This window comes from Acomys russatus, chromosome 29 (genome assembly GCF_903995435.1).
Source record: "Acomys russatus chromosome 29, mAcoRus1.1, whole genome shotgun sequence".
Classification (NCBI taxonomy): domain Eukaryota; kingdom Metazoa; phylum Chordata; class Mammalia; order Rodentia; family Muridae; genus Acomys; species Acomys russatus.
Window position 1 is genome coordinate 26,816,739 of NC_067165.1, and position 20,699 is coordinate 26,837,437.

General features: G+C 44.5%; 1 protein-coding gene across 2 annotated transcripts in view; it reads left to right on the forward strand.

The window, feature by feature from the left end:
- Positions 1 to 20,699, forward strand: part of Eya3 (EYA transcriptional coactivator and phosphatase 3) — a 65,793-nt gene that overhangs the window by 38,573 nt on the left and 6,521 nt on the right. For both annotated transcript variants that reach the window (XM_051171728.1, XM_051171730.1), the window contains 6 exons: positions 2,724 to 2,807; positions 5,269 to 5,358; positions 9,943 to 10,001; positions 12,176 to 12,336; positions 16,320 to 16,434; positions 17,990 to 18,111. In XM_051171728.1, the coding sequence (XP_051027685.1) occupies positions 2,724 to 2,807; positions 5,269 to 5,358; positions 9,943 to 10,001; positions 12,176 to 12,336; positions 16,320 to 16,434; positions 17,990 to 18,111 (631 nt within the window). The remainder of the gene's footprint in view (positions 1 to 2,723; positions 2,808 to 5,268; positions 5,359 to 9,942; positions 10,002 to 12,175; positions 12,337 to 16,319; positions 16,435 to 17,989; positions 18,112 to 20,699) is intronic.

Sequence of the window (20,699 nt, forward strand, 5' to 3'; positions counted from 1 at the left end):
CTTTCCGTGGCTGAAAGATACTCCGTTATGTACTCACATGCATAATGCGTCGTGCTCACCTTGCGTCTGTTGAAGGGCACTTTCACTGCCAGGCCACTGTGAATAGTGGGGAGTTGCGTCCCTCATAGTATCCTCCTTCAGGTCGTTACACAGGGCAGTGGAATTGCTGGATCTCTTCTGTGTTCAGAGTTTTGAGGAGCCGCTAGCCTTCTACACATCTCACTTTTACCACATGCTCGTCAATGCTCATTTCTCCCCTCTCCTTTTTAAATTGTATTTTGGGTGGTGGTGGTGGTGAGACAAAGGCTCTCTCCATAGCTCCGGCTGCGGGAACTTACTATGTAAATTAGACAGACCTCGAACTCAAAAAGATATATGCCTGACCCCTCCTTTTTAAAAAATGAAAGCCAGCCTTTTGGTGACATCTCACTGTAGTTCTTATTTGCATTTTCCTAATGACTAATCATGTTGAACACCTTTCCATGGAGGCCTAAACCACATTAACTCCCCCAACTTTGTCCACACTCAAAGTGGTTTGATTATTTGGAGGTCTCTTCAGATTACCTATGAATTTTTGAACAGTTTTTTTTTCCTTTTTCTTGTTTAATTTGTGTATTTTAATTTGGTAGTAATTAAATTCAGTTTTACATAAACACTGGTTTTAAAAAATAATTTATTTTACTTTATGTGCATTGGTGTGAGATGTCAGATCTCCTGGCACTGGAGTTACAAATGGTTGTGAGCTGCTATGTGGGTGCTGGGACCTGAACCCTGGTCTTTTGGAAGAGCAGACAGTGCCCTTAACCACTGAGCCATTTCTCCAGCCCCCAAAATACTGTTTCAACTCAAGTTTACCTTTTTGTTTTGTTTTGGCTTGTTTTTTGAGACAGGATTTCTCTGTGTAGCCTTGGCTGTCCTGGCACTCACTCTATAGGTCAGGCTGGCCTCAAACTTACAAAGATGTGCCAGCCTCTGCCTTCCAAGTGCTGGGGTTACAGGTGTGTGTCACCACCACCACCCAGCAGGGATTGATTTTTAGTATTTTCTCTAGATCATTCATTGCATTAAAATACAAGGTTTTGTTTTCTTTTTTTTAAAGATAATATATTGACCTTATCTTCTACTCCTGAGTTACTGATTTTATTTACTGTTTTGTTGTTGTTGTTGACTTATTGTGAGACAGGATTTCTCTGTGTAATAGTCCTGGAACTCGCTTTGTAGACCAGGCTGGCCTCAAACTCACAGAGATACGCCTGCCTCTGCCTCTGCCTCTGCCTCTGCCTCTGCCTCTGCCTCTGCCTCTGCCTCTGCCTCTGCCTCTGCGTCTGCCTCCTGAGTGCTGGACTAAAGGTGTGCGCCACCACACCCAGTTCTGTTATGTATATATGTCATCCTTACATTCCAAGAACTGGTCCCACTCAGTCACAGTCTACAGTTATGTTTACATGTTGGGGAATTTGCCTTGCTACTATTTGGTTGAGATTTATGCACTGTTTTTCATGAAGCCTGTCGTTTTCCACATCATTCTAGTTTTATCTGGTCTTAGAGTGATGCTGGCTTCACTGTATGAATTAGAAAGTGTTCCTTCCTTTTTCTATGTGTTTTTTGGGGAAATTTAGGAAGAGTGGTGTTAATTCTTACTTAAATGTCCCTGTAATTCACGGGTGAGATCTCAGGCTTTTCCTTCAGGGTCTCCTTATTAGTGGCAGGTTTCACCACACTTTCTGCTTTTTCTTGAGCCAGTTTAGGTTGTGTAGTGTGCTTCTTAGAAAGTGGACTATTTCACCTGGGTATCCCGCTTGCTGGCATATACAGCTGTTCATGGTTCATAGTCAGGGACCACGTGTGTCTGTGAAGTCTGGAGCATTGAGCCACTTGTACTTACGGTTTTAGTAATTTGAGTCTGACTTTCCTTCATCAGTCTTGGTGAATGTCAGTTCTGTTGATATTTTCAAAGCATCCACTGTTGCTGTCATTGCCTTTTCTCTGTTCTGCTCTCTCTTTTGATTCTTTCTACTTTATCCTTTATTTACTCCTTCCCTCTCCCTAGCGTTAGCTTTAGTTTTCCCTTCATGTCTAAATAGTCCTTGCATATATAGTGTGGCTGGACCTGAGATTTTCCTTCTTGGACTCGGGATTGAACCCGGAGCCTTAAGCCCTGAGGCTTGCCATTCCTGGTGCCTTCTTCTCTTGTTATGGGCGCTTGCTGTAGCCTGGGCTGCCAGTTCACAGACCCTGTCTGTTTCCTGAGTTTGGGCATTGCAGGTGGCACCCATGCCAACTGCTTGCTTGCTTTTTCTTTTTCTGTTTCTTTTTCTCCTTTTTTGTTGTCTTGTTGGGTAGCCCTGTCTGGCCTGGAATTCTCTGTGTAAACCTAGATGGCTTCAAACTCACACAGATCCCCCTGCCTCTGCTTCCCAACTGCTGGAATTAAAGGCGTGCTTCCCATGCCAGCTGCTTCCTGCTTTTTAATGTGTGTATTTACAGTTAAAATTTCCTTTTCAGCAGTGCTCTTGCCGTGTCTCCTAAGTCTTAATACGTTGTATTTGTTTTCAATCATCTCGATATATTTTCTAATTTTATTTATGGTTTCTTTTTTGGACCATTGATTGTCTAAAATTGTGTTGTTATACTCTCACATATTTGTGGGCGTTTTCAGTTTTACTTTCTGTTTGTTTATTCCCCTGTGATTGATAGATGACTCATTTTTGTCTCCCCCTCAGCGGGTATTCCTCTGGGACTTGGATGAGACCATCATCATATTTCATTCCCTTCTCACTGGATCCTACGCTCAGAAGTACGGAAAGGTAATTCGAGTCTTTTGTTGCAACAGCCCCTCCTCTGACAAGACGAGTAGCTGCCGCAGTTCTCCCGGCTGCTGAGGTAGAAAAGCCACTTTCTCTGATGCCTGCCTTGCTCTGTTCAGTGTGTGTGTGTGTGTGTGTGTGCGCGCGCGCGCGTGCGTGCATATATATATTGCATATATATGGATTGGGGCTGAGGAGATTGCTCACTGATTAAGATCACTTGCTGCTCTTTTTGTTTTTGGTTTTTGGTTTGTTTGTTTGTTTGTTTGTTTGTTTCCGGGACAAGGTTTCTCTATGTTATCTTGGCTTTCCCGGACTCGCTTTGTAGACCAGGCTGGCCTCGAACTCACAGTGATCCACCTGACTCTGCCTCGCAAGTGCTGGGATTAAAGGCATGCGCCACCACACCCAGCTTTTACTTGCTGCCCTTACAAAGGACATTGATTCTCAGTGCCCACATGGCAGCTTACAACCATCTATAACACCAATTCCATGTAATGCAAAGATATGCATGCAGGCAAAACACCCATACACATAAAAATTCAAAACAAAACAAAAAACAGTATTAGGAATCAAACCCCAGGCCTCATAAATGCTAGGCAAGTGCTGTATCAATGGACTACATCCCTCATCCTACCCTGTTGGCTTGGAACTCTCCATGCATAAAACTTGACTACATGACTACTCTTGTTCAAGAGTGTGTTTCAGGTTGATGAGATGCTCGGCCAGGTAAAAGTGCTTGCTGTCAAGCCTCATGGCCTGAGTTCAGTCCTCAGTAACCACGGTGAAAGCCATGAGCCAAGTCCACACAAGTTGTCCTCGGACCATGTGCACAGGCATGCACATACAATTGCCAAAATAAATAACTACCCTTTATAATGTATTTTATGAGCACTAAAGTATAGAAATAATACTCAAAATTGAATGCTGTCTCAAGATTATATATTCTAAAGACTGACCTATTAAGCCTTAAATCACTAAAATAGCTCCAAAAGTTTCATGTGGCAAAAAATGAGCTAGAAATAAGTAAATTAAGCATATAGATAAGATTACTAAAATATATCATCATATGACTTGTGTTGTATTCTGTTTTGAGATGTGGTCTCCTTCCGTAGCACAAGCTGGCCTCCAAATCTCAGTTACCCTCCTGCCTCTAAGCCTCCCAAATGCTGGGATTACAGGTGTAAACTACCACCCCTAGATCTAAAAACGCACATCGATTTTTGATGTGCTTCTCCCCCCCCCCCCAACAACAGGGTTTCTCTGTGTAGCCCTGACTGTCCTAGACTCACTTTGTAGACCAGGCTGGCCTCGAACTCAGAGATCCACCTGCCTCTACCTCCTAAGTGCTGGGATTAAAGGCCTGTGCCACCACATTGATGTGCATTTTAAAAAGCCAATTGTACCAGACAAAATTGAGTGCATTTACTTTTCAGTGTAAACATTACTTTTAGCAGAAGAATGAGTTATGAGTTCTGTGTGTATCTCTTTCTCCTGAGATCGGGTCTGACTGTGTAACCTCGGCTGTTCTTGAACTCAAGTCGTCCTGCCTCAGCCTCCTGGGTGAGACTGTGCTTCACCACACACCATCTCCAGGATCGTTTATTTCTAGAAATAAATTATAAAAATAACTTTGCTGTCCTGGTACTCCCAGTTATCCTGCCAGGACCCTCTCCTGCGAGCAGCTGACGGAAGCACCAAAATGACCTCCCTAATAGGATCAGTAGACATGTACTTAGGCTCTAAGTGAGACTGATGCTTCATTGTAAAGCAGCCTGACTTGATTGTCCTGGACATACTTGGACTCTGATCTTTTTTTTGTTTGGTTTGGTTTGAGTTGGGTTTTTTTGTTTTTGTTTTTTTCAAGACAGGGTCTCTCTATGTTAGCCTTGGCTGTCCTGGACTGGCTTTGTAGACCAGGCTGGCCTCGAACTCACAGCAATCCACCTGCCTCTGCCTCCCGAGTGCTGAGATTAAAGGCGCACCCGGCTCGACTCTGATCTTTACTTCCTGGCTTATTGAATTGTTAGGTGTCTGGTATTCCCTGTGTCACAGGAGCAGAAAAGGAGTCTTGCATATTACAATAACAGGAGTTTTCTTGGGTTTGGTTTGGTTTGAATTTTTTGAGACAGGGTTTCTCTGTGTAGACTTGGCTGTCCTGGACTCAATTTGTAGACCAGGCTGGCCTCAAACTTACAGCGACCCACCTGCCTCTGCCACTCTGAGTGCTGGGATTAAAGGCGTGCACACTACCTCCTGGCTTTGACATTTCTATTAATAACTACCCACAGCCTCTATGTTCTGTAAGCCCAGGTTCTTATAAGTGTGTGTGAAATTGCCTCAGTGAGATTTGAAGTGCTGTTGTGGATGTGTTGGAAGACCCAAAGTAGTTTGGAAATACCTGGAAATTAGATCCACTGCGCTGTTCTCACCTCTTTTTTTTTTTTTTTTTTAATTGCAGGACCCGACAGTAGTCATTGGCTCAGGTTTAACAATGGAAGAAATGATTTTTGAAGTGGCCGATACACATCTATTTTTCAATGACTTAGAGGTGAGTGGTGTAAATAGTTTTTCTGCTTCAGTGAGATCTTTTGTTCTGTAACTATTAGTGCCTACACTTGTATTTAGAAGATAGGAAATTGGCTAAGACAGATGGAGAGTCCCTGTTAGCAGGCTCACCTCATGGCCCCTTTCCAGGAGGAAGAGCGTCACCGTCATGTCACCAGATGGCGGGACTTCTAGTTTAGACTTAGTTGGTTTTGTATTTTTTTTTTTTTTTTAGCAGAATTGGAGGAATGTTTTGTTTCATTTTGTTTTCAGACCAGGTCCCATGCAGCCCACACTGACCGTGTAGCTGAAGATGACTTTGAACTTGCGATCTTCTTGCCTTTGCCTGAGTGCTTGAGTTACACGTGTGCCACCCTGCCAGGGGTTATGCAGTGCTGGGGAGTGAACAGAGGGCCTTGTGCATGCTAGGTAACCACTCGACCAGCGGAGCTCGCCCAAGTTAGAGTTTGTTGAAACAGAGTTTAAAAGATGTTTTTAACGTAGATTTTAAGCACGGGAGTGAAAGTGGCACTAAAGAAAGAAAGCATGTGGGCGTCTCAGAATGGCCCCTCTGAGCCATGACACACCCGTAATCGTGGCAGTTATGGAGCTGAGGTAGGAAGACCATGCGTTCAGGACCTGTCTCCCAAAAATAAAGTACAAATTGATTTGTGTTTTGGTTAGTTTATTTGGAAGCAGAGTACAGGTACACTAATATAAAAGCCAGTAATCCAGTATGTTAATATTAAATAATACAGAAAGGCTTTTATTATTCATACTCTTGTTTTTGTTTCTTTATTTTGTTTTGTTTGAGACAGTCTTACTATGTAGCTCGAGCTGGCCTGAAACTATGTAGGCCAGGCTGGCCTTGAACTCAGAGAAGTCCGCTTGCCTCTGCTTTGTGAGTTCTGGGATTAAGGCATGTTGCCATCATGTCCTGCTATTGCTGCCTTTTTTTTTTAAGTTCCTTTTTTTTTTTTTTTTTAAAGTATGTGTGGGTGTTTTCCATTCCTGTTTGTTCATACGCACATGGGTACAATGCCCATGGAGGCCAGAAGGGGACATCAGGTACCCTGGGCCTTGAGTTACAACTGCCCTGTGGGTACTGAGAAATGAACCAGCTCCTGTGGAAGAGCAGCCAGTACACTTCAGCACTGAGCTCTCCTGTCCTGTGCCCAGCTTCTTGGTTATATCTTGACTATTCTTTGTTGTTGTTGTTTATTTTTTGAGACAGGGTTTCTCTGTGTAACTTTGGCTGTCCTGGACTCAACTTTGTAGACCAGGCTGGCCTCGAACTCACAGCAATCCACCTGCCTCTGCTTCCCGAGTGCTGGGATTAAAGGCGTGCGCCACCACGCCTGGCTATCTTGAGTGTTCTTTAATCCTACCTTTTGTTTATAATTTACCTTCTTGGGTTCTAGTTGATAGATGACTACTCTTGCTGCTGTTTGATGGTTTTTGTCCACTTTTATTTTTGGGTTTTGGTTTTTGGTTTTTCAAGACAGAGTTTCTTTGTGTAACAGAGCTGTGGCTGTGCTGGACTCACTTTGTAGACCACGCTGGCCTCAAACTCACAGAGATCTGTCTGCCTCTGCTACCACCACCCAGCCCGTTGTCCACTTTCATTGACTTTTTTTTTTAAAATATAATTTGTCAAAGGTCATTATTTGAACAGATAAAAGCTCTGTATCATATATGCCCTATAAATGTGTTTTAAATATAGTTTTGATTTTTTCATGCCCTTTAGAAATCCATAATTTTAGTTTTAATAAAGGATAATTTACTATTACTTTTTTTCCTCTATATTAAAATGTTTCTGGCTCTTGTTTAAAGTTTATTTACCTATCCTCAAGTGGCAGAGATACTCTTCTATATTTTATTGTAGAAACTCTTAGGTACTTTTTGTTTTGTTTTGGGGTTGTTTTGTTTGGTTTTGGTTTGAAGGTCTGGAAGTTTTCAGACAAGGCTTCAGTCTGTACAACTCAGGATGGCATTAAAGTTAAAATCTGGGGCTAGAGAGATGGCTCAGCAGTTAAGAGCACTGTCTGCTCTTCCAGAGGTACTGAGTTCAAGTCCCACCAACCACATGATGCCTCACAGTCATCTATAATGGGATTTTATGCCCTTTTTTGTCAGGCAAATAAAACATTCATATTAATTAATTAATTTTTGAAAAGTTAAAATCCATCTGCCTCAGCCACCTAAGTGCTGTCCTTACAGGCACACGGTATCACACCTGGCTCTGGATGTACATGTTCTACACATGTTTATTATCCATGTTTAAGTGACACCTGATGTATTCAGCTATTCTGTGATTAGGTGCTAGGATAACAGACCACATTGAGAGTACACGGTGAGAAACTCTTGTCTCTGCCTTTTGAGCTTCCCTCTGAACTGAACATGGATCGTAGGATTGGGGCTGTGAAAAATTCAGAGTGGGAGCCTCGGGCTGAGGGAGTCCTGTTCTGGCCAGAGCAGCGGTTGCTGGGAAACACGACAGAGGAGGCGGGGCCACCATTTCTACTTCATGACTTCATGTGTTACCTCGCTTTTAAAGACAGACCGCTCTCCAACAGCTCAGGTCGCCATGGCTCTACTCCAGTGCTTTGCCTCAACTCCACAGCGCTTTAATCTTGCCTCAGCTTCACTTGATGACAAAATGTGACAACATAGTTGTTTTGTTTCTTTTTTTAAGATTTATTTATTTATTATGTATACAGTGCTCTGGCTGCATGTACACTTGCAGGTCAGAAGAGGGCATCAGATCATATTATACATGGCTGTGAGCCACCATGTGGTTGCTGGGAATTGAACTCAGGACCTCTGAAGGAGCAGTCACTGCCTTTAACCTCTGAGCCATCTCTCCAGCCCCGACAGCATAGTTTTTAATAAGCAAACATTAGTTGAAAACCTACTGTGTGCTAATAATTATTCCCAAAGTGTATTTTAATGATTTTTTAGGCATAGTCCGCACTCAGTACTGAACGTTCTAGAAGAATTCGACCTGGACGTGTTCCTGCCCCCAGGCCAGTAGTTTTCAACTTTAGGGGGCAGAAGAATCCCTGGAGAGTGTCTTAAAATAGGAGATACTAGGACTTCAGTTCCAGAAGGTCAAGTGGGTCTGTCATAGACCCAAAAATATGCATTAAAAACCTTCCCCAGAGGATTCTGGTGCAGATGCTGTAGTGCTGTCAGGGAAGAGGGCAGCCAGTTAGTGGTTGGTACATTTGGACTTGATAGATCTCCATTCCCTCTCTTTCTGCCACTCGCTGGTTGTATTATCCTGAGAAAACCATTTCACCTCTCTTTAGAACACAAGTTCTAGCTGGGTGTGGTGGTGTACACTTTTAATCCCAGCACTTAGGAGGCAGAGGCAGGTGGCTCTCTATGAGTTCAAGGCCATCCTGGTCTACAAAGCTAGTCCAGGTTAGCCAGGGCTACACAGAGAGACCCTGTCTTTAACACACACACACACACACACACACACACACACACACACACACACACACACGTTCTATAAGCATTGACTTACATGACCTGTGTTATGCTAATATTTAGGTATGCGTTTCTGTTCTAAGTATTCTGATTGGGTTTGTTTGGGAGCGGTTAAATTAAGATTTATGTTATTAATAGGCTCGCCTGCATGTACACCTACAGGCCAGAAGAGGGCACCAGATCTCAGTACAGATGGTTGTGAGCTGCCATGTGGTTGCTGGGAATTGAACTTAGGAGCTCTGGAGGAGCAGTCACTGCCTTTAACCTCTGAGCCACCTCTCCAGCCCCTATTTCCAATTTTGGTATCATATTTTTCCAGTATCTGTATCATCTACAAAAGTAATTTGTATACAAACCAGGCTGTGGTGGTACACTCCTTTAATCTCAGCACTCGGGAGGCAGAGGAAGGCAGATCTCTGTGAGTTCAAGGCCAGTCTGGTCTACAGAATGAATTCCAGGATAGCGAAGGCTACACAGAGAAACCCTTCTCAGGAGAAAAGAACTAATTGGACATATGCTACCTAAGGACATTTGGATTAGACTAAAGTGGTGGACTGAGGGCTGGAGTCATGCCTCCGTGGTTCAGAGTGCTTACTGCCCTTCTGAGGCCCTGCATTCAGTCGGAGCTCCGAGGCCAAGTGCCGCAAAGCGGCCTAGTTTAGTCCCAGGAAATCCGATCTTCCTTCTGGCCTCTATGGGTAGATTGCACATGTACATCTACACACACACACACACTAAATAAAAGCTGTTGTCGAACACCTTTAATTCCAGCACTCGGGAGGCAGAGGCAGGCAGATCACTGTGTTGGAGGACAGCCTGGTCTACAAAGTGAGTCTAGACAGCCAACGCTACACAAAGAAACCCAATCCAAAAAAAAAAGGGGGGGGTGGTAAATAGTAAAGGATGCAAGGGAGCTGTGGCCCCTGTGGCTATCAGCATCTGGTTTCTGAGGGACGGTGGGGGTGTCCGCATGCCAGAGAGACTAGGAGGTCTTTCCCATCCTGTCATCGTATATGGCCTTTTAACAGTATGTGGAGGTAGTGATAGCACCTCTGTGCCCTGAAATGAAATAGTGCATTTTGTCTTTTAACAGGAGTGTGACCAGGTGCATGTGGAAGACGTGGCTTCTGATGACAATGGCCAGGATCTGAGGTGGGGTAAACACAGTGATGGCTTGAACATCAGTATACCTAGTATGTGCAGAAGCTCTGCGTTCAGAGGAAGCACACAGTTCAGATGCTTACTGTCTCTTGTTAGAAGAGTCAGAAACCAATAAGTAGCCATGACATAGGGTATGATGAGGGAGTGATAGAAAGCTGATAGGAGCCGGGCGGTGGTGGCCCACGCCTGTGATCCCAGCACCTGGGAGGCTGAGGCAGGTGGGTCTCTGTGAGTTCGAAGCCAGCCTGGTCTACAGAGCGAGTTCCAAGACAGCCAGAGCTGTTACACAGAGAGACCCTGTCTTGGGTGAGGGGAAAATAAGGTGATATGAAGCAGAGGAAGTAAAATGGCACTGAGCTGTAAAGGGAGCAGGTGGCGCCATTAGAGAGTCCTCTGTGGGGTAGCGTTTGACCAAAGCCTCGAGAATTACCAGGCAGCAATACTGCATGATGCGGCAGCGTCTCAGAGTGACGGGCGCACTGCTGCACTGGTTTCTCTGTATATAGATTTCCTCTCTGGAGAAAGCATGCTTCTAGGCTGGGTAGTTCATCAGGACTTGTGCCCAGTGAGCTGTGGTGGTTTGATGAGAGTCTCATTGTTGGATTACAGCGAAGACTAAACCAGACTGCCAGCTCATGTCTCCTCACTCCTCTGCTGGCTACTGTTTCTTCTGGCCCAGTAATCTTTTTTTAAAAAGAATAATTATTAGCCAGGTGGTGGTATAGTGCAGGCCTTTAATCCTAGCACTGAGGAAGCAGAGGCAGCCGAATCTCTAAGTTTGAGGCCAGCTTGGTCTATAGAGTGAGTGCTACACAGAGAAACCCTGTCTCAAAAAACCAAAGAGGTGAGGGAGGAAAAAATATATATGTATATAAAATTTGCTTGTTATCGTTGCATGTGTGCGAATGTTTGTGGAGGTTAGAGACAACTTTATGGAATCAGTTCTCTCCTTCTACCTTTACTTGGTATCTGGAGATTGAACTTAGGTCACCAGGCTTGTGTGGCAAGCACATGTTAATTTGTTTTAATGTTTTATCCCTTTTCATAGGTAAAGTGTTCTTCCCTTTTACTTCCTAAAATTAAGCATTTCATGTGTGTGTGTGTGTGTGTGTGTGTGTGTGTGTGTGTGTGTGTGTGTGTGTGTGTGTGTGTTTTGGCTCTTGAGATAGGGTTTCTCTTGTAGCCCTGATTGTCCTGGAACTCACTATGTAGACTAGGCTGGCCTCAAACTCTGCTCTGTCTGCCTTTGCATCCTGAGTTCAGGGACTAAAAGCATGTGTAACTTCCTAAATGCATAGCAGAGCTGGACACACCTGTCCGTGCAGACCTGAGAAGGAAACCCTCCCTGGCTTTGCTAGGAAAGCCTCATCAAGCAGCTTATGGCCTGTTGGCTTATATATTTGTTTACTCTTATATGTGTGACTGACCAGATTTCCTATTTTATGTCATGGCAACCTGTATTTGGTTGTTTTGTTTTTGTTTTTTCCAAGACAAGGTTTCTCTGTGTAACACCCTGGAACTCAGTCCTCTGTCCTAGAACTTGCTCTGTAGACCAGGCTGGCCTCAAACTCAGAGACGTGCCTGCCTTTGCCTCCTGAGTGCCACTGCCTGGCTTCTTGGCAGCTTTATTTAGTACAAAATCTTACATTTAATGTATAGAACCTGATTTTGATATGTTTGACTTTTTTTTAAAGAGTCTAGCCTAAGCTGCCCTGGAAGCTGTTAGGTAGCCTGTTTGACCTTACACGCAAACTGCTCTAGCTTCTGCCTCCCAAGTGCTGGATTACAGTTGTAACCATATTTACATAGTTGTAACAGTTGTGTATTCTGCTTTTTCCACTGGATAATATCCTGTCATTAATGAAAACAATACTGTATCCTAAGTCAGCCTCTCTGGGGCAGTGGTGCCTATGTTATTTCCCCTTTTCTTCTTGGTGGTCACTGTCATTTTGTCCTGGGAAAGTAAGGAGAAGATGGACGGACATGGTGGTGCACACCTGTTACTCCAACACTTGGGAGGTAGAGGCAGGAGGAGGGTTGGAAATACACGTGCAGTGTCAGCTGTAGAGCTAAGTTGAAGCTTTATCAGACACCAAGAACAGGCCACAGGTGACCTCAAGCCCTGTGGGCGTGGTTTGTACTTTCATTATCCTCTCTCTTTGCAGCAACTATAGTTTCTCAACAGATGGTTTCAGTGGTTCAGGAGGCAGCGGTAGCCATGGCTCATCTGTCGGGGTTCAGGGAGGCGTGGACTGGATGAGGAAACTGGCCTTCCGCTACCGAAAAGTGAGGGAGATCTACGATAAGCATAAAAGCAACGTGGGCGGTAAGTGTGGACGGCCGTCCTGAGCCGCTTCTCAGCGATCTCCTGCATCCCTTTCCCAGAGTGCCTTAGATTCCCCCCTGCAACTTTTTAGGAATGTATGCCATGTTATTAATTCTGGTTTTTTTTGTTGTTGTTGTTGTTGTTGTTTGTTTGTTTGGGTTTTGGTTTTTGGTTTTTTTTTGGTTTTTCGAGACAGGGTTTCTCTGTGTAGCCTTGAGCATCCTGGACTCACTTTGTAGACCAGGCTGGCCTCGAACTCACAGCGATCCGCCTGCCTCTGCCTCCCGAGTGCTGGGATTAAAGGCATGTGCCACCACGCCCGGCTACTAATTCTGTTTTTAAAAACAAAACCATAGAGATGTAATTGGAACCCTTGAGAGGATGTACACCAGTGATGGCCATCATAATGGAAGGCAGTGTGAGAGGCTCTGCACCATTGCTGAGGGAGTGGGACATGAAGGGCTAGAGAACAGCTCAGCAGTTACAGTGCTGGCTGCTTTTCCAGGGGCCTAGGTTAAGTTCCCAGCACCCATGCAGCAGCTCTCCGCCATCTGTAACCCCAGTCCTAATGTATCTGATGCCCTCTTCTGACCTCTGTGGGCATCGGGCATGCACATTATACGTGGGCACGTGCGCACACAAATAAATTTAAAAATTAAACAGGAAAAATGGTACATGATAATCCATTAAAATGTGGGCTTTAAGTAGAAACTGTACATTCCTAATCCCATCTGCCCCCCAAAACAAGGTTTCTCTGTGTAGCCTTGGCTGCCCTGAAACTCACTCTGTAGACCAGGCTGGCCTCAAACCCAGATCCGCCTGCCTCTGCCTCCCTACTGCTGGGATTAAAGGCGTGCGACACCATGCCCGACTTCCTAATTCCTCTTAACAAAGTAACTTTTGGCTGTTAAGCTATTTTTTTTCTTTTTCTTTCTTTTTTTTTTTTTTAATGGTTTTTCGAGACAGGGTCTCTCTGTGTAACAGCCCTGGCTGTCCTGGACTCTCTTTGTAGACCATGCTAGCCTCTAAACTCATAGCAATTTGCCTTCCTCTGCCTCCCAAGTGCTGGGATTAAAGGCGTGCACCACCACACCCAGCTTAAGCTTTTTTTTTCCTTAAGGTTTTTTCTTCAGACAAGTACCTTTTTAAAGAAAATGTGCTATATTCGTCAACTTCCATTGCTATGATAAAATACCCGAAATGATCAGTTTAACAGGAGGAAAGACGAATTTGGTCCTGTTGTAATTTGGCCCTGTTATCTTGGGCTTGTGGCAAACCAGAATATCATGTCAGGGAGAGGCTGGGAAAGAGAGAGGGAGGAGGATGAGAAGGTAGCTCGGTTCCAACTAGGCTTACCTCAGTCTAATAGTGCCTTCAGGGGAGGGCAAGCCTTATCACATTAGTTTTGGGGGTATGGTTTAGACCTGGTATTTGGTTGGTTGGTTGGTTGGTTGGTTGGTTGGTGAGACAGTCTTCTTAGGATGCCCAGACCATCGTTGAACTTGCTTCCAAGTACTGGGATTCTAGATAGCCCACGCAGCACCACCTCAGTACATTACATCTGGTGTAGTGTTTCTATTATTATTAAGCCACACACCGTTGGTACTAGTTAATAGACTGCCAAGTTTTGAAGAACAGCTATTTATACTCATCATAGCAAGTCAAATAGACCTAGTTACCACATTGGCTGGGAAATAGGCCCAAGATTATAGTGTCAGTGTCCATGTGTGGTAATCTAAAAGGCCTTGGAAATTTTATCTGCCCAGAAATATTGTAGGTGTTAGTGTGCCTAAAATTCTGTTACACAGAACTAATTAGTCATGGATTATTCAAAATGGAAAAGACATCAGCAATCTACTTTAAATATCTCTTTGGCATTTAAGAAATTAACATCTATCATGGGGCAAGCATAACATATGGCAAGTTAGAAGGCTGGCCACATTCCCTGACTTTATGTCAGGGCACTTTCTAATCTGTTGTTGTTGTTGTTTTGAGACAGGGTTTCTCTGTGTAGCTGGGATTACAGGCGTGTGCCACCGCTGCCCGGCTGCACTTTCTAAGCTTATAATGTTGCACTCTAAGAAGAAAATATTTAGCCGTGGGAGGCAGAGGCAGGTGGATCTCTGTGAGTTCGAGGCCAGCCTGGTCTACAAAGTGAGTCCAGGGCAGCCAAGGCTACACAGAGAAACCCTTTCTTGAGAAAGAAAGGAAGGGAAGGAAGAAAGGAAGGAAGGAAGGAAAATATTTAAAACTATGAGCCATCATCTTCAAAAAACATTCTGCACCGAGTGCTGCATGGAATTTAGGGCTTGCATCGACTACACAGGAGAGTGTTCTTCATGTCGACAGTCATGTCACCCACTGTGTGACTGAACGCAGAGACAGGGCCTTGACGTTCAGTTGGGTCATTCCTGGGACAACCCTCTAATACTAGACAAAAATCATGGGCTTCCAGCTCTCGAGAATCTAATTTCTTTTTTCAGATTCTCCCTTCCCCCAAGCCTAATCTCAGGTCCTTTCTCGCCTACTAACTGGACCTCTTTCCCTGGAGAGAGCGATACAGCGCACTGTGAGTCTCCTGGGCCTACCTGGGAGAGCATATAGAAAATGGTGCCAGCCAGGTGTGTGGCGCACACCTTTAATGCAGCACAGGGGACGCTGAGGCAGGTGGATCTCTGAGTTCAAAGCCAACCTGGTCACAGAGTAAGTTCTAAGCTAAGACTGCCTTAAAAAACAAAACAAAACCAAAAAAAAACCAAAAAACTAATGCCTCCCTGTTTTTGTGGTGTGAATAGGATAGAGGACTTTTTATTTAACCTTTGCTACAGAAAATTCCGAGTCACACTCGCTCTTTGAATAATTGTGACTCAGAGTATCTGGCAGTGGCTCCCACATGAGACCTGTTATGTTTTGTGCAAAGTCAACCTAGGCCTCTAGAGCAGCGTGTCAGTCTGCTGTTGGCTGGAGTTGTTTCAGAAGTGAATGTAGTGCAGGGGTTGGTCCTGCACCCTGGAATCCTGCCTGGCACCTTCCTGTGCAGGTGGAGGAGAGCCGGGAGAGTCCCTGGCACTGGATGTTCCCACTGGCCCTGGAATCCTAAGCAACCCTCCTATGTTCTTTGGTCTTTTTCTTTTTCTTTTTTTTTTTAAACAGAGAACTATTCTAGGACCTGGAGAGATGGCTCAGAGGTTAAGTGCTCTTTTAGAGGACCCAGGTTCAATTCCTAGCATCAACGTGGCAACTCACAACTGTCTGTAACTTGAAGAGCTGACACCCACAGACATACATGCAGGCAAAACATCAATGCACATAAAATAAAAATAAGTAAATTATATATATATATTTTTAAACTATTTTAACACCACACATTTGTCCTTGTTTGGTTCTTGGAGTTGTGTTGCAAAGTAGGAGATTATACCAGAACCTAATTATGAAGTTTCTGTCAGCTGACCTTGTTATGGTGTGCCCATAGGAAAGCAAACATTTTGGTGAAGTGCCACATTTGAGTAGCGCCATTCCCAAAGTTTCCTGAAGCATGTATAAACTCAGGGACTCATGGAAGTTACTTCTCCACAGCAAGTACATTGGCCACTGTGTGCTGCACAGCACCTGACAAATGCAATTTAAAGCAGGCGGGTTTCTTCTGGTTCACAGTTCCAAGGCCGCATGCAAGTTACAGTGTGAGGAGCAGGGACCACTGTTCACACTGAGTCCACAGTCAGTAAACAGAAATGGAAGCATACTCGTGCCCAGCTTGCTTTCTCCTGTTTAGTTACCCCAGACCCCAGCCCATGGAATAGTGCCACCTACATTTAGAGTGGGTCGTCTTCCCACCTCAGTGACCTAGTTTTGATGGTCCCTCACACTCAGGACCAGAGATTTGTTTCCAAGGTGATTCCAAGTCCCATGAAGCTGATGATCAAATTGACCGTCATAGTAAGTATATGTTGTCAGGATAACATGTGTGTCTGCTTTATCAAAAGGCCTCCTGAGCCCCCAGAGGAAGGAAGCCCTGCAGAGGCTAAGAGCAGAGATTGAAGTTCTGACGGATTCCTGGTTAGGAACTGCGCTAAAGTCCTTGCTTCTCATCCAGTCTAGGTATGGAAATGTCTCTTTCACATCTCATCTTCTGGCACTCTTTTCTATCCCTACTCCAAGCTAGGCCATCCCATAAAATGGGGTAGGAACAGGGATTTGAAGGTTCAAGTGAGCCAACAGTGGAGGCAGAGGCAGGTGGATCTCTGAGTGTGAGGACAGCTGGGGCTACACAGAATAACCCTGTTTCAAAAATAAAAAGAAAAGAAAGCAGGTTTTAAATGAAAAAAGGTATAGAGCCAGGCATAGTGGTGCACACCTGCAGTCTCAGATCTAGAGAGATGGGGGTGGGAGGATCAGGAGTTAGTTCAAGGCCATCCTCAGTTATATACTGAGTTTGAGGGCAGTCTGCGCTTCATGAGAGACTCAGAAAGAAGAAGGGAAACAGTGGATGTCTTAAGGAGATTAAGGAGCCAGCAAGGGCTCAGCAGAAGCTTGCTGCCTGATAGCATAAGTCCAACATGCACAACAAATGTCATTTGTTTAAAATTAAGATAATTAAGGGGTTTTTGCCTTGATGCCTAGACTGGAAAGTACACGAAGCTATAGCATGTACCTGTACCATGTTGTTCTCCCCCCTCATGTCTCTAACCTGGGCACAAACAAAACTCCGCTGAGGATAGCAATCCAGTGGTATAGTATAGTATGGTACAGTGTAACATAGCAGTCTTTAATTACCTCCTTTAGGACTTAGGGGATTATTGTGTCTTCTGGAACCTGAGTGGCTGTGGTGTGAAGAAAAGATAAAACTTACATCAGAAGAGTGGCGTTTCCAGTATTTAGAACAGCAGATGCAATCTCCCCGCTCTGCGGTTGATTTCTAAAATGTGCTGTCCGTAACAAGAAGACTGTGATGGCAGCTAACAGGCGGCAGCATAGGGAGATGGCTCAGGAGTTGAGACACTCACTGCTCTTGCAGAGTACCCAGGTTCAGTTCCCAGCACCCACATGTGTCTGTAAGTCATCTTACTGTCCTTTAATATAGAAAATAAAATCTGAATAAGAGTAATAATTGAGCAAGATGCGGTGGTGCACATTTTTTTTTTTAATTAAAGATTTACTTATTTACCTATACAGTATTCTGCTGGCATGTGAGCCAGCAGGCCAGAAGAGGGCACCAGATCTCATTTTAGATGGCTGTGAGCCACCATGTGGTTGCCAGGAATTGAACTCAGGACCTTTGGAAGAGCAGCCAGTGCTGTTAACCTCTGAGCCCAGTGGCGCACATCTTTAATCCCAGCATATGTGAGGCAGAAGCAGGTGGATCTCTAAATTAAAGGCCATCCTGGTCTACATACTGAGTTCCAGGATAGCCAGAGCTACAAGGAGGAAGAAACCCTTTGTAGACCAGGCTGTCCTCAATCTCATGGAGATTCACCTACCTCTGCCTCCTAAGTGCTGGAATTAAAGGCGTACACCATCAACGCCTGGCATAAATAAATCTTCAAAAACATTTTTTTTCCTTTTAAATTAGATCCCAAAGAGGTGGCCCATTCGAATTTGTGTTCCTGTGTTGCTTCAGTTTCGCTATTTTATTTTCCTTCTTACTCCCTTCTAGGAAGAACTGTGTGAATGTTCTGATCACTACCACCCAGCTGGTCCCAGCCCTGGCCAAGGTTCTCCTGTATGGACTCGGAGAGATATTTCCTATTGAAAACATCTACAGCGCTACCAAAATTGGTATGGTGTTACTCTCCCGCCGGGCTCTTCGGGAAACTTCCCCTGGGGCTTGTCTTACTGATCGCTCTTCTGCTACAAGCACGGTTGCCATCCAGCAGTCTTCTGGTTAGGTGGTTGGGCAAAGCAGTTACAGTGTGTGCTCATGAAATCAGAACTAAGTAAGTTAGGTAATATGTTCTTTCTCCTACATCGCCATCATCATCATTTTCTAGCTTAAAATCTGTTACTGAGTCCAGCTAGCTGGCTCAGTTAGTACCTGCCACCAACTAGGATGGCCTGGGCTCAGTCCCCAGGACCCACATGTTAGAAGGAGAGAATCAACTCCACAGCTTGTCCTGTGATCTTCACGGCACATAGATGTACACGGATGTGTACACACACACACACACACACACAATTAATAAATAAAAACGTTTCACTGGAGAGATGGCTTAGTAGTTAAGAGCACTTGTTGTTCTTGCCAGAGCCTGAGTTCAGTTCCCAGCACCCACATGGTGCCTCACAGCCACCCATAACTCCTGTTCTGGGGAATCTCATGCCCTCCACTGACCTGAGAGCAGCAGTTACACACGGGGCACATACACATACATGCAGGCGAAACACACAGGAAATGAATACATTTCATTTTTAAAAATTTTAAATAGCCAAGCGTGGTGGCATACGCCTTTAATCCCAGCACTCGGGAGGCAGAGGCAGGAGGATCACTGTGAGTTCGAGGCCAGCCTGGTCTACAAAGCGAGTCCAGGACAGCCAAAGTTACACAGAGAAACCCTGTTTCAAAAAAACATAAATAAATAAATTAATTAATTAATTTAAATTAAGCCGGGTGTGGTGGCACACGCCTTTAATCCCAGCACCTGGGAGGCAGAGGCAGGCAGATCTCTAAGTTCGAGGCCAAGGCTACATAGAGAAACCTTGTCTCGGAAAACAAAAAACAAAGACAAAAAAATTTTCAAATGAGATAATAAGGGGGCTGGAAAGATGATTCAGTTGTTAAGAGCACAGGCACTGTCTGCTCTTGTCTGCTCTTCCAAAAGGACCCAGGTTCAGTTCCCAGCACCTACATGGCAGCTCACAACTGCCTATATAATTCCAATTCCAAGGGATCTGACACCCCACACCAATGACCATAAAATAACATTAAATAGATTATTAAAAAATAAAAATAAAAAGATTTAAAGCAACCATGAAATATTAACTGAGAAAACTACCAGGCAATGGTGGCAACATTAGTCCCAGCACTTAAGAGTTCAAGGCCAGCCTGGTTTACAGAGCTCAAGGACAGCCAGGGCTACACAGAGAAACCCTGCCTGGAAACCTCCACCCCCTCCCCACCTCCCAAGGAAAAAAGAATTGAGAAAAAACTGAGTTATTAGCAGGAGTTCTGTGGTCATTTAAGTTTTATTCATTGTTCCCTTCCCCCATAGTTAGACATTCCACTGACAAGGGATTTTGAGTATTGAGGAAACAGAGGCCTGTCACATGGGTGCCGCCTCTGCTTTTGTTTTCTGTAGGCTAATCAGACTAATGCAATGGTTTTACTCTCCCTGACATTAAGGGAGCTTATTTGGTGATTTTCTTCAGTCATAATTTGTCCAGAGCTAATGTTAGAAGTTGCAGCGTGATCGGGTGCTATGGTAACTACAGGAAGATGCCCAAGGCTTCCTCGACAGAACTGTGAAAGGGGAGTGAGAAGAGGAAGGGTTTTCCAGTTTCTTTGAAGTGATTTCAAAATCATGGTTTTCCTTTTTGTGTGTGTGTTTTTTTGTTTTTTGTTTTTGTTTTTTTAGACAAAGGGTCTCATGTAGCTCAGGCTTGCCTGGAATGTACGCAAATGTGTAGCCAAGGATGGCCTGGAAGTGGTGATCAGCCTTCCAAGAGCTGGGACTACAGCGTATGCCACCAGGCCCAGCTAAAATTGATTTTCTGTGTGCTAACTCAGGACCCTAGGGCACTGAACTCTCAGGGTCATTTCTGAAACTGCCGGCGGTGGCTTGGGGCCTTCGTTTGTTTTGTTCCGTTGAATCAGGGTCTCTAGCTCAGGTTGCTCCTTCTGCCTTACCAAGTCTTGGTTACAAGCATTTGCTCCACATCAGATGTCGAATCCCCGGGACTGGTACTCTGAAAAGACTTGGTTGGCCAGATCCTCCACAGTGTCCTGAGGTGGAAACTGAAGCGCCTGGTAGAGTTAGCTCTTCTATACAGCTCTCCTTCTTCACACGCAGCTCATAAGCTTTCTTGTTGTTTTATAAGCAAAATCTCAATCGATTGATTTTTTTTTTTTTTTTCACCAATAAAGACTTAGGAGCCAGATAGTGGGGTGAAAATGAAAACACTCAGCTGACCTTCCTACTCAGCTCAAGTCCCAGAAGGAAAAAGCCAAAAGCCCCTTCTGCGCACTGTCTTAAGTACCCTTTACCTCAATTCCTCTCCTTTCTCTTTATTCCCTGTCATCTAGTTGCTAGCTCCGCCTCTTGACCTAGGGTTAACTTTATTTAATTCTGTGTACAGAAAGTTCTTAGGCTGAGCTGCACCACAACCACCTGTTTGGTTGGTTGGTTTTGGTTTTTAGAGACAGGGTTTCTCTG